This window comes from Staurois parvus, unplaced genomic scaffold, assembly GCF_062004578.1.
Source record: "Staurois parvus isolate SC_StPar_1 unplaced genomic scaffold, SC_StPar_1.0 ptg000538l, whole genome shotgun sequence".
NCBI lineage: Eukaryota > Metazoa > Chordata > Amphibia > Anura > Ranidae > Staurois > Staurois parvus.
The window spans coordinates 8,404,339-8,418,578 of NW_028318334.1; the positions used below are offsets into that span (position 1 = coordinate 8,404,339).

At 51.6% G+C, this 14,240-nt stretch overlaps 1 protein-coding gene across 1 annotated transcript in view; it reads right to left on the bottom strand.

The window, feature by feature from the left end:
• The window catches only part of TRIM65 (tripartite motif containing 65), a 56,578-nt gene that overhangs the window by 23,136 nt on the left and 19,202 nt on the right, over positions 1 to 14,240 (bottom strand). The window contains exon 3 of the mRNA XM_089690655.1: positions 13,976 to 14,212. Within this exon, the coding sequence (XP_089546781.1) occupies positions 13,976 to 14,212 (237 nt within the window). The remainder of the gene's footprint in view (positions 1 to 13,975; positions 14,213 to 14,240) is intronic.

Genomic DNA, 14,240 nt, shown 5'->3' on the forward strand with positions numbered 1-14,240 from the left:
TAATCTCAGGCAGTATAGCAATCAGACCAATGTGAACAAAAACACAAATAATATCCTTATTCTTGAAGATAGAAAAATTAAATAAAATCTACTACTTTATTTACTTTTCAGTGTTCCTCCAGTCTTCCAGTTTTATCCCTTTTTGTCCTTTTATTTATTTTCTTACTTTATCTTCCACTAGGTGACCCCCTATTTCACTTCCCACAGCCTTTTAAATACTTTTTTCCCCAGTCATCTGCATATGCAACTCAAATCAGCATGTTCAAAATGTCAGAATTTCATTTTATTTGAGCACTAACCATTCCTCCAGTTCTGTTACTCAGCTGCTCTCTCTGCATCCTTTGCATCTGCAGTGGCTGTCTGGATCTATTCTTCCATCATCCTCTCCATGGGGGATATAGGGGGTCCACCTGTGCTTTGCTCTCTCTCTGCTCCTCTTCACGGTCGTGCCTTACCCAGGGGCCTATGCAGCCGGCTCCCAGCTTCCCCTGTCATCCCCTGCTCACCTCTGCCAATTTTCCTCCCCACTTCGAATGGGGCCGGACTAGCACCAACTGTCAGGAATGGACTGGCCAGCAATAGTGGGACTCAGCTGCCTTATGAGCTGCAGTACTAGGGCTGGCCAGCGGGTGCTCCCAGCAATCAGAGACTCAACCTTGCAGCCAGTCAAACACCTGGAACTAATTATACTGGTGTATTTAAGGGACATTCAGACCTGCAGACTCTGCCTTGGTGTTGTGTTTCTCTTGGGCCCTGTATCCTGTTCCTGCTCTCTGTTCCTGTCTGATTCTCTGCTGACCCTGCTCTGATCCCTGGCTTGTCTGACCATTCTCCTCTGCCTGACCCTCTGTACCACGCTGCCCGCTACCTGCTGAACCTGGCCTGTGACCCCGACCGTTCTCCGCTTGCTCCCCCTGTACCTACCTGCCCGACTGATATTGACCCGGCCTGCCTGACGACGCTTGCATTGTATGTACTGTTATCTGTGGGTGGTTGGTTGGTTTGTTTGCACTGTGTTATGTTTTAGTATTGCACTGCGTTTATGTTTGTATGGTTAGTGTTAATAAATTATATTGTTTATAACATATCTGAAGTCTGCGTTTCCCTGCGTCAGTCACACACCTCTGGTCATACCCGGGAGCCCTGACATTACACCAAGGCCAATCCTGACCAGAAGTGGCTGCACAGGGAAGCCATCTTGGCTTGTTGATGGGAAGGATGGATCTGGATGAGGTTGCGTATTTATATCTGCTAGTGTTTGATGACAGGGAGTATGCTTATCAAACTCTGAAGGAGTATACCCGGGATGAACTGCTAGAATGTATACGGCTCGCTCATGTTCTAGTAGATCAGGGCACAGAGTTCTCTGAGGTGCAGCCTTTGATTGAGGTTTGTGCTGAGTTGGTTTCATCTGGTACCCCCGAATGCAGGGATGAATTTTTGCCACCATTTAGTGCAGACCAGGTAGAGTCCCTGGTGTGGTTATTAGAGGATGATGTGGGTTACTTTCTGGAGCGTTATTCCACATGTTCACCACAGACACTAAGAGATTGTATAAACGCAGTGCAGTCTTTGGTCAGACAGGCTTTGTGTAAGCTCAGCTTTGTTCAACCCATACTGCAGACATGGACAGATTTGTTGCACCCAGCCTCAGTCAGCTTACAAAGACCCAGTCCTGCTTCTAATCTATTTCCTCAAAACTCTATTCCTGCATTCCCAACAGCTCCTCCTGCCCTGCTATCTACTGCATGTCAGTACCCTGTTCCCACTCGCTGCACCTATCCTGCCTTTAATCCTGTAAAAAAGCCCACTGTAGCAACTGCTCCCTCTCCTGTTCCATCCTCCAGTTCTTCTCTGTCTCCAGCTGCTCCATTCGTTTGCAGACCTGCGTTTACTTGCAGTGCTCCAGTAGTTAAAACCAGAAAAAAGCAAAAATTCTTTCCAACCAATACCATCCTGCCAGTATCCAAACCGGTGAACCTGCCTTCCGTGGTTCAGCCTGAAGCCTCTACTCAGCCTGAATCCTCTACTCAGCCTGATGCCTGTACTCAGCCTGATGCCTGTACGCAGCCTGATGCCTCTACTCGGCCTGATGCCTGTACGCAGCCTGATGCCTCTCTTCAGCCTGAAGCCTCTACTCGGCCTGAAGCCTCTATTCGGCCTGATGCCTCTACTCGGCCTGAAGCCTATACTCGGCCTGATGCCTCTACTCGGCCTGATGCCTCTACTCGGCCTGAAGCCTCTACTCGGCCTGATGCCTCTATTCGGCCTGATGCCTCTACTTGGCCTGAAGCCTCTACTCGGCCTGAAGCCTCTACTCGGCCGGACGCCGGCATTCAGCCTGATGCCTCTACCCAGCATGATGAACTGATCCAGCCTGACGATCCTATTAGGCCAGTTGACTCGATGCCCGCTGTTGATCCAGATGATCCGGTACCTGATCCGGTGCCTGCTGTCGTGCCAATTGACTCGGAGCCCGCTGTCGTACCTGGTGACTCGGTGCCCACTGCCTTGCCAGATGACGCGGTGCCCGCTGGCAAGCCAAATGACCTGATGCCTGGTGACCCAGTGCCCGCTGTCATACCTGGTGACCCGATGCCCGCTGTCGAGCCAGACAATCCGGTACCTGATGACCCGGTGCCCACTGTCGTGCCTGTTGACTCGGAGCCCACTGCCTTGCCAGATGACGCGGTGCCCGCTGTCGAGCCAAATGACCTGATGCCTGGTGACCCGATGCCCGCTGTCCAGCCAGACGATTCAATGTCTTCCCCAGTGCCCGCGGTCATGCCAGTTGACTCGGAGCCCACTGCCTTGCCAGATGACGCGGTGCTCGCTGTCGAGCCAAATGACTTGATGCCTGGTGACCCGATGCCCGCTGTCCAGCCAGACGATCCAATGTCTGACCCAGTGCCAGCGGTCATGCCAGTTGACTCGGAGCCCACTGTCGTGCCTGGTGACTCGGTGCCCGCCGCTTCGCCTGGGGGCCCGAGACCTGTCGCTCCACCTGGGGGTCCGGCGCCCGCCGCTCCGCCTGAGGGCCCGAGACCTGTCGCTCCACCTGGGGGTCCGGCGCCCGCCGCTCCGCCTGAGGGCCCGAGACCTGTCGCTCCATCTGGGGGTCCGGCGCCCGCCGCTCCGTCTGAGGGCCCGAGACCTGTCGCTCCGCCTGGGGGTCCGGCGCCCGCCGCTCCGCCTGGGGGCCTGATGCCTGTTGCCCCGCCTGGGGGCCCGTTGCCTGTTGCCCCACCTGGGGGCCCGGTGCCTGCTGCTCCGCCTGGGGGCCCGGTGCCTGCTGCTCCGCCTGGTGGCCCGCTGCCTGCTGCTTCGCCTGGTAATCCGATGTGCCTCTGCCCAGAGTCCGGCCCGATGTGCCTCTGCCCGGAGTCCGGCCCGATGTGCCTCTGCCCGGAGTCCGGCCCGATGTGCCTCTGCCCGGAGTCCGGCCCGATGTGCCTCTGCCCGGAGTCCGGCCCGATGTGCCTCTGCCCGGAGTCCGGCCCGATGTGCCTCTGCCCGGAGTCCGGCCCGATGTGCCTCTGCCCAGAGTCCGGCCCGATGTGCCTCTGCCCGGAGTCCGGCCCGATGTGCCTCTGCCCGGAGTCCGGCCCGATGTGCCTCTGCCCGGAGTCCAGCCCGATGTGCCTCTGCCCGGAGTCCAGCACGATGTGCCTCTGCCCGGAGTCCAGCCCGATGTGCCTCTGCCCGGAGTCCAGCCCGATGTGCCTCTGCCCGGAGTCCAGCCCGATGTGCCTCTGCCCGGAGTCCAGCCCGATGTGCCTCTGCCCGGTGTGCCTCTGCCCGATGTGCCTCTGCCCGGTGTGCCTCTGCCCGATGTGCCTCTGCCCGGTGTGCCTCTGCCCGGTGTGCCTCTGCCCGATGTGCCTCTGCCCGGAGTCCAGCCCGATGTGCCTCTGCCCGGAGTCCAGCCCGATGTGCCTCTGCCCGGAGTCCAGCCCGATGTGCCTCTGCCCGGAGTCCAGCCCGATGTGCCTCTGCCCGGAGTCCAGCCCGATGTGCCTCTGCCCGGTGTGCCTCTGCCCGATGTGCCTCTGCCCGGTGTGCCTCTGCCCGATGTGCCTCTGCCCGGAGTCCAGCCCGATGTGCCTCTGCCCGGAGTCCTGCCCGATGTGCCTCTGCCCGGAGTCCTGCCCGATGTGCCTCTGCCCGGAGTCCTGCCCGATGTGCCTCTGCCCGGAGTCCAGCCCGGTGTGCCTCTGCCCGATGTGCCTCTGCCCGGAGTCCAGCCCGATGTGCCTCTGCCCGGAGTCCAGCCCGATGTGCCTCTGCCCGGAGTCCAGCCCGATGTGCCTCTGCCCGGAGTCCAGCCCGATGTGCCTCTGCCCGGAGTCCAGCCCGATGTGCCTCTGCCCGGAGTCCAGCCCGATGTGCCTCTGCCCGATGTGCCTCTGCCCGGTGTGCCTCTGCCCGATGTGCCTCTGCCCGGTGTGCCTCTGCCCGATGTGCCTCTGCCCGGAGTCCAGCCCGATGTGCCTCTGCCCGGAGTCCAGCCCGATGTGCCTCTGCCCGGAGTCCAGCCCGATGTGCCTCTGCCCGGAGTCCAGCCCGATGTGCCTCTGTCCGGTGTGCCTCTGCCCGATGTGCCTCTGCCCGGTGTGCCTCTGCCCGATGTGCCTCTGCCCGGAGTCCAGCCCGATGTGCCTCTGCCCGGAGTCCTGCCCGATGTGCCTCTGCCCGGAGTCCTGCCCGATGTGCCTCTGCCCGGAGTCCTGCCCGATGTGCCTCTGCCCGGAGTCCAGCCCGGTGTGCCTCTGCCCGATGTGCCTCTGCCTGGAGTCCAGCCCGATGTGCCTCTGCCCGGAGTCCAGCCCGATGTGCCTCTGCCCGGTGTGCCGCTGCCCGGAGTGCCTCTGCCCGGAGTCCAGCCCGATGTGCCTCTGCCCGGAGTCCAGCCCGATGTGCCTCTGCCCGGAGTCCAGACCGATGTGCCTCTGCCCGGAGTCCTGCCCGATGTGCCTCTGCCCGGAGTCCTGCCCGATGTGCCTCTGCCCGGAGTCCAGCCCGGTGTGCCTCTGCCCGATGTGCCTCTGCCTGGAGTCCAGCCCGATGTGCCTCTGCCCGGAGTCCAGCCCGATGTGCCTCTGCCCGGTGTGCCGCTGCCCGGAGTGCCTCTGCCCGGAGTCCAGCCCGATGTGCCTCTGCCCGGAGTCCAGCCCGATGTGCCTCTGCCCGGAGTCCAGACCGATGTGCCTCTGCCCGGAGTCCTGCCCGATGTGCCTCTGCCCGGTGTGCCACTGCCCGAAGTCCTGCCCGGTGTGCCAGTCTTTGATATCCCGCCAGTTACCAGACCCGGGCGGTGGAACATTTTGCCCAGCTAGGACTGTTTGGAGCGTCCTGAGGCTGCTCCTTGAGGGGGGGTACTGTCAGAAATGGACTGGCCAGCAATAGTGGGACTCAGCTGCCTTATGAGCTGCAGTACTAGGGCTGGCCAGCGGGTGCTCCCAGCAATCAGAGACTCAACCTTGCAGCCAGTCAAACACCTGGAACTAATTATACTGGTGTATTTAAGGGACATTCAGACCTGCAGACTCTGCCTTGGTGTTGTGTTTCTCTTGGGCCCTGTATCCTGTTCCTGCTCTCTGTTCCTGTCTGATTCTCTGCTGACCCTGCTCTGATCCCTGGCTTGTCTGACCATTCTCCTCTGCCTGACCCTCTGTACCACGCTGCCCGCTACCTGCTGAACCTGGCCTGTGACCCCGACCATTCTCCGCTTGCCCCCCCTGTACCTACCTGCCCGACTGATATTGACCCGGTCTGCCTGACGACGCTTGCATTGTATGTACTGTTATCTGTGGGTGGTTGGTTGGTTTGTTTGCACTGTGTTATGTTTTAGTATTGCACTGCATTTATGTTTGTATGGTTAGTGTTAATAAATTATATTGTTTATAACATATCTGAAGTCTGCGTTTCCCTGCATCAGTCACACACCTCTGGTCATACCCGGGAGCCCTGACACCAACACTGCTCTCCCAGCTGCACCTGGGAACACGGGATCACTCCTCCATGACTGGGGATGCGCCAACCAAATCCCAAAGGTACTTCTATGCTGACTTCTCATGCCATTCTAGGCGTGTGCACCAGAGCTCTCCTCACACGCTCCCTATCGGCGCCATGTTTAGGTCACGCCCCCGCACCAGGATCTCCTGCCCCGAGTGTTTCTTGGCATGCTTTTTTGCCTGAGAAGGCTCTGAGACTGCTGATTGGTAGAATATATGAACCCTTCACAAGGTGAGTGGAAGCAACTCCTTTAGAAATAGTCATTGACCATGTGGTCAATACAGATAACTTGTTAGAATGTATTGACCACATGGTCAATGACTGTAATAACTTGTTAGGTGTCAACTTCTTTATCCCTGGCTGTTTGAGCCAGCAGGGCTCATACAGTCATGCTCATCCAAATCTTCTTTTGGAAGAGTCTGAAGAGGATTGTTTGTCTGGAAGGCTAGGAGACTGCTCATTGATAAATAAATAACTATTTCACAGTGTAAGTGTGAGTAATCATTTTTATCCTTGGTTGCTTGAACAAAGCAATATTCATGCAGTCATGTCCAACCACATCGTCCTCTATGGAAACTCTGAAGGGCTGTTTCACCTCGGAAGGCTAGGTTGCTTCTCATTGCCAAAGCAGATAACACTTTCAAAGGATAAGTAGAAACCATTCCTTTAGAGTGTATTGACAATGTGTTTATTCAATGTGACATCCTGTTAGGTGTCATCATCACAATCCCTGGCTCCTTAAACCAGCAGGTATATACAGTCATGTTCGTCCACATCTTCCTGTTCATAGAGTCTAAAGAGGCTGTCTTGCCTGGCATGGCTATGAGGCTTCTAATTGCCAGAAAATATATCCTTTTCATAAGGTGAGTTGAAACAACTCCTTTTGATTGTACTGGCCACTTGTTTAATGAATGTGACAACATGTTAAGTGTCATCATCCTCATTTCTGGTTTCTTGAACAAAGCAAGATTTATCCCATCATGTTCATTCATCTCTACCCCTCTGAAGAGGCTGAAGAGGCTGTTTTGCCAGGGAAGGCTATTAGACTGCTCATTGTTAGAATATATAACCCCTTTACAGGGTGAATGAAAGACTTACATTCAGGTTCATCTGTGTCTTTTTTTTTTTTTTTAAGTTTGAAGAAGGTTTCTTTGCTTGGGAAAGCTCTGAGACTGCTCATTGCCAGACTAGATAATTATTTCACAGGGTTTTGCCTGCTGCTTAAAGCAGTTAAAAAAACATAATAATGTAATGAAGTAGAAATAACTTGCTTATTAACAAATCCTAAAGGGTTAACACCTGCTTGATGAAGGTTGATAGGCAGCTTCCAACCACAGCCCTGAAGTCACCAGGTGGGTAATAAACCAAACTTTGCCCTGCCAGGGAGCAAGAGATAACGAAAATGTTTTGTTAGGAAGAGCAACAGAAAAGTAGCAATCTGCATCAGAATTGCAGCAATATTCTGCAATGTACACAAACCATCCAAGGGAATTGTTGACATCATAAAGACCTTCTCTTTTTTTTTTTGAGAAACTGAACAGCACAATCAAAATATAAAGGACGTCCCATACTCCAACAGGCAATGCTGGCTACAGTGGTTATCCACAAGCAACTCCTCTACTTTCTCTGAGAGATCTGGTCTTTTGAAGGGGTTGGCACACAAGTGTCAAACTGGCGGCCCTCCAGCTGTTGCCAAACTACAAGTCCCATGAGACATTGCAAGATTGACAGTTACAAGCATGACTCAGAAAGGCAGAGGCATGATGGGACTTGTAGTTTTGCAACAACTGGAGGGCTGCCAGTTTGACACTGCTGGTTGGCATAATGGCACAATAGTAAAGCAAATATGAGAAGTCACCAACAGGTTAATGCCATGTGAACAGACTTTGCGCACCTGTTATGCAGACTACTATCTGTGGAGGAGCTCAGGGGAAGCACATCGGCTGCAGGGAGCAAGACACAACCATACCCAGCAATGCAGCATTCATTTGGAAACAAGATATTCATAAATTTACCCTCTGCCATCCGACTGTAAACACTGGCACTGTGCGGAAGTGCGTGCCTACAGGAGACTCTGCTTACACCACTGCCCACTTCACATGGACCCAGCGGACCCCAGAAAAGGATGTTAGCCGTGATAAAAGCCGCCCCGAGGACCAGCAGCAGGGCTCCCTGGATTATGCGTCATTTAGCCGGTACACCAGGGACCACGTCCAGCTGAAACCCACACGCATGGACGGACAGCCAGCCCTTTAGACCAGTCAGGCAGAGGAGCACACCTAAGTCCTGCACATGGGATGAAAAAAAGAGGAACGATGAGGCTGCAGGTGGGCTCAAATTTATGAGTTAGGTTCTTGAAGCATGGGGGGCAGGGCCTTTACCCGGGGCCCTTACCCAGCTGTGCTGACATGGAGCTGTCGAGAAAAGTATTGCTAGGCCTTGTACAATTTTCCTTTAGATTTACCAAAAAGCATATAATATGACAGGGATGTATGACTCCTATCGCCGACACTGGGACATGCAGTTAGGGGCGCCGGGCAGGAGGTTTTTCTTTACATTTAGCCCTGCTGCGGGCAAGCAGCAGGGCTTAAAGTCGACGGTCCCCCTCCTCCTTCCGCAGACTGTATCATCGCGGCATGTCCCCTCCAAAGAAGCCACTGCAAGGTAGTGTGGCCCACCTCACCCCCTCCCCATGTCCTTGACCTGTTGTATGGTGAGGGCCTGCCCCAGAGCTCCTCCCCCTCCTGGCACATCACCTCTGGGCTAGTGCGCCCCCTTCTTCACCTCCCTGGGTCTTCAGCACAGTGAAGTCTGGTCAACATTTTTTGAGCTTCAGCATGTAGGAACAGAAAAAAAATTTGTTTTTGTAGAGTTTTTTTGAACATTTTTCCAGTAGAAAAAAACGCACTAAATACTACTAAAACACTCATAACAGGTTTTTTTCTAGCTTCCACTACATGCACTGTAAAAATGCTAATAAAACGCTAATGCTCTTAAATGCGCTACTAAAACCACTAAAGCGCTGCTAAACTTTTTTTAATCCAATGTTTTTCCCAGCACTTTTTGAGCTTACAAAAAGCTCTAGTGTGCATGGAGCCTTAGGAGCATTTTAGTAGCGTTCAGGAGTCTTCATTGTTTTTTCTGCTGGAAAACACTCCAGAACCTTGGTTCCCAGTACGGTTCCTTTTTTTGCAGTGCGGGCGGCGTGCCATTAGAATTAATGGCACCCTCCCGCGGGTCCGCATTTCTCTGTGTGGGTGGTCGGCTGCACAGATTTTTGCACATATGTGAGCCTGGTCTAAGTCCTCCTGCACAATGGATGTTTTTACAGCTGCTGTTTTTGGCTTTTGACGTTTTTTTTCTATAGCTAGTGAACCCCCAAGCATGTTATCCTATGTGTCCATGCACACATAGACTGTAATCAATGTTTTTTTGGCTGGGAAAAAAACCCAGGACTAGTGGACTTCTAGAGAAGTTTTTTAGCTGTAAAAATGCTCTAACACTGAAAAACGTGGTAAAATGCCACAAACCGGCGTTTTTGGACTTTTTTTGACCAAAAATTTTTTTTTTTTGGTAAAAAAATGCACAAAATGCGGGAAAACGCCGCTAACCGCTAATGCAAAAACACTAAAAACGTTCAGTGTGAATGAGGACTAAAGAAGCACTAGTGTGCATTGAGCCCAAGACTCAAGTAAAGTCTGCTTTGTAAAGAAAATAATAAATGCACATCTTTTGTAGGGGAAAAAAATGTGCATTTATTTGTTTATTTGAATTAGGTGCCTGTAAAGCATTGTACCCACTAACAGCAGATCCCAGGTGCAATCTCAGGCTCCTGCAAACTGTCAGTGTAGCTCTCTGCCTGTACCTCGTACGGACAGGCTGTTTCTGAATGACAGGAAGCATCAATGAACTACCTAGAGAGCTCATCAGCGCCCTGGTAGCTCATTGAGAACTACAGGCCATCAAGCACAACGGCTGATGGTAGTTGTATTTCTCCCATTCACAGAGCTCTGTGGATGAGAGATATGGCCGGATGGGCAGAGGCCTGAGGTTTTTATTAATGTGACAGCAAGTGTGGAGAGAAGATCCCCTGCCTACTGTCACAATGGGGGATCAGTGGTGCAAGAGCTGCTGCAACAGTAGCATGTTATACCCTGATTACGGGTGTAACATGTAAGGAAAGATGTACATATCCTTTAATTCAACCGCTTTTAACCACCTTCCGCCTGCCCTATAGTACAATGATTGGAGCAAGGTGGTTCTCTCATTCTGATAGGACGTCATGACGTCCTACTATTCTCACTGCGCATGTGCGGCTCAGGGAGCATGCGGCGCGGCGATCGCCGGTGCGCTGTGTCCCTCGGACACAGCAGATCACGGAAAGAGCCGAAGATGTCGGCTCGGTCATGTGATCAGCTGTGTCCAATCACAGCTGATCACATGTAAACATGGAAATGCTGGTTATCGGCATTTCTCTCCTCTCGAGCTGTCACGCTGATAGCTCGAGAGGAGATCCGGTAATCGGAGGGGACATGTACACTGATCATCAGGACACTGATGATCAGTGTGGCCCCAGAAGTGCCACCTGTCAGTGCCCATCAGTGCCACGTGCCAGTGCCCATCAGTGCCACATCAATGCCACATATCAGTGCCTACCAGTGCACATCAATGCCACATATCAGTGCCCATCTGAGATGCCTTTCAATGTCACCCATTAGTGCCAGTCAGTGCCACCTATCAATGCCAATCAGTGCTGCCAATCAGTGCCACCTATCAGTGCCAGTCAGTGCCACCTATCAGTGCCAGTCAGTGCTGCCTATCAGTGCCATATATCAGTGTCATGTATCAGTGCTGCCTTTCAGTGCCCATCAGTGATGCCTGTCAATGCCCATCAGTGCAACCTACCAGTGCCTCCTCATCAGTGCCACCTATCAGTGTCCATCAGTGCAGCCTATCAGTGCCCATCACTGCAGCCTCATTAGCGCACATCAGTAAAGGAGAAAAATCACTTATTTACAAAATTGTATAACAAAAACTAAGAAAAAACTTTTTTTTTTCAAACTTTTCAGTGGTTTTTGGTTTGTTTAGGAAAAAATAAAAATCCCAGAGGTGATTAAATACCACCAAAAGAAAGCTCTATCTGTCTCAAAAAAATGCTAAAAATTTCATATGGGAACAGTGTTGCATGACCGCGCAATTGTCATTCAAAGTGTGACAGCGCTGAAAGCTGGAAATTGGCCTGGGCAGGAAGGGGGTATAAGTGCCCTGGACTAGTGTTTAAAGATGACTTGTGGAATTTTCATTCCTTCCCAGACCCCATATACATTCTTTTGCCTCATCCCCTGCCTTCCTTAATACCTGGCTAATTTTTTCATATCCACCACCCACAACACCCTTCACCACTTCTGGTCCAATAGGTGCCAAAAGACCTTTCTTCCTCCACTTCTTCTCACACTTAACCAAACCTGTCCCTTTCCATTTACCTGCCAGCCCTTCTGGACAATACCATAAACCAACAGATACCTGGTGCCACCCTATGGCCCAACTCCTGTACCCATGCCATTAACATAAAGTGTACCCTCTCAACTATAACCAACTACCCCCCTTTCCCAACCACAACCTCCATACCTTCCCTGGACATTGCACCTCTCTCCCCATTTCATTCTTCCCCAGCCCCCAGCCACATATTTGGTTTACCATTGCCTCTTCTTTAAAGTACTATACAATGCCATCCCCAAAACAACTGTAGCCCTACCCCTGAAGGCATCACTTGGTAATTTGGGGTTCTCTGTTCTGTGCCTCAATTCCAAGAACAACCTCAGGCCCGTCACATCTCCACTGTGCACCAACATAAAGAGCTCCATCAAAGTTGACAGAAGAGTAATTTTCACATTGTGTGAAAGGTCTGATATGGGACTTTTTCCACTGTGTAAAGGAAAAGAAACCCTTAAGCACTGGTTCTGGTTACTGGGAGCCCACAAGCAAGATAGTCTGACTTTCTTGATCTCTCTCCTTTTCTGCTCAGTAGGAGAGCTCTGATTAAAGTCCTGCATGACCATTGAGACTACTTAAAGTGTGATTGTACTGTATTTTATTGTTTATTTCTCCTGGTAGTTCATATATCTCACATCAATCATTGATCCATCATATGTGTATCTTTGCTAATATGGCTTCAATACAGCTTAATTTGTTATTTATCACACACTATGTGGTTATTGTGTGTGTTTAATCTAGGGGAAATCTCTGATTCAGGTCTTATGGTGGTGTCAGCAAGGGGGTTGTGCCAGGGCTCAAAAAAGGAACGGAAAACTCAAAATACTTAGCAGCTCCTAAGAGGGTAGCGTTACAGAGGTTTATTTTTTTAGGGCACTCCTACATCTGCTTGGCTAAACTAGGCACCTGAGTAGAAGCTCAGCCATCCTCACCATTTGCAGCCTCTCATGGGAAGCCAGCTATGTAACATCAGGAAGTCACACCTGGCTTCCCACAGTCAAGATAGTGGTGCCGGGGACCTGAAGACTGGAGAAGAAATGTCAGCAGCTACAGTATTTTTTTTTTCGTTTAAACTGAAAGTTCCTCTTTTTTGCTACATAACTTTTAAGTGTGAAGCCACACCACCGTGGCCCCTCAAGCTAAACTAATGTGTTTCTTTGTTAGATTTTATGTCAGATTACAGCAACGAAACAGGATTGCTGGTAGGCTACAGTGTGTTTTGGCTCTGTAGTAAAATAATAGAAGGAGGTGCTCCAGAGCCAGTGCTTCCATTAGGCAAACTTGGGGGTCACCTAGGGCGCACTGCCACCAAGGAGCACCTGGGCACAGCACAGGCCAGCACTCTCTCTATGTGAGCTTTCGCCACGTCATGAATGATCCTTCATCTGAGGGGAGGGGCAGCAGAGGGGAGGAAGAAAGGACAGAGGAAAATTCCCTCCTAGATTGTAAGCTCGAAAGAGCAGGGCCCTCAATCCCCTCATGTTTTGCATTGTATTGGTATTGTTCTGTCACATGTTCTGTCGCCCTTTGTAATGTACAGTGCTGAGTGAACCATTGGCGCTTTATAAATACTGTATAATAATAATAATAAATGCCAGTTGTCTGAGGCCAGTGTGGCAGCTGAGCTGCCGCTCCTTCCATCCTTCTAGTGTTCCTCTTAGACTCCGTCCTTTACTGCAAAGTGGCTGGCTGCTGCTGATCATTGTGGTGTTCCAGCCCTTCTCTTCCCATTCATCAGTGGAGGCGGAGCTGCACCTGCAGAGGAAGGTAATGTCTGACTCTGATGTCTCATGTCTGTGTGTGTGACCCAGGGGCGGACTGACCATTCGAGCACTCGGGCACTGCCCGAGGGCCCAGGGTCAGTAGGGGGCCCCATAAAATGCCCCTGGTACCTTTTATAGGCTTTTTTGGGTGTATTTTGAGTGTGGGCAAGGACACAGGGGCCCCATGATCCCCAATTGCCCGGGAGCCCCATGAGTTGTCAGTCCGCCCCTGGTGCGACCTGATCATCACAAGCCCACAGCCTGCTCTTCTAGTGCCTGCTGATCTGTGTCAGTGTTGGTGGTGTGTTGTGTCAGATCTGTTACTGTGTGGGATCGCTCAGTTCAGCTGCCTGCTGTCAGAGTTTTATCTCCCCCCATTGCCTGGGGAATTCCAGCCTGGGATCTGTCAGAGTGTGAATCCATCATCCTCCAATCACTGCAACTGTCACCCTGCCACTGCCAACCACAGATACGTCCGTGACACTGATTTTGCCTTTTAAATTGGTGCTGGTGGCATCTTATGGCACATATTTTTGCAAATTCAAAGAAATTTAGCAGTTTTGTGTTTTGTTGATTTAATATTTTCTACTGTTTTTTAAAAAAAAAGTTTTTTTCTTTTTTTGGGGGGGGGGGCATAGCTGGTCTTGCCTAGGGCGCAAAATAGTCTAGCACCGGCCCTGGGGTGCGCTCTATCATAGATTTACCTCGAGAAATTCGGTATCATTAGTCCTGGTATCCAGCAGCTGATTTGCCTCTGTATGATATTTGTTTAGGTCCTGAAGATGTTGCTGTAGAAGATGAAGATGGCCAGAAACCTGGGCCAATGCTGCTTTCTCTTCATACCTTACAGACTCCACAACCAGCGTCTGACATTCCTCCACTGTTTTCCGCACTTGGTCAAACTTGGTCATCACTCTGGACACCAGGGTAGTATGGAATTCCTAAAACCAGTAAGATTGAATTTAGACT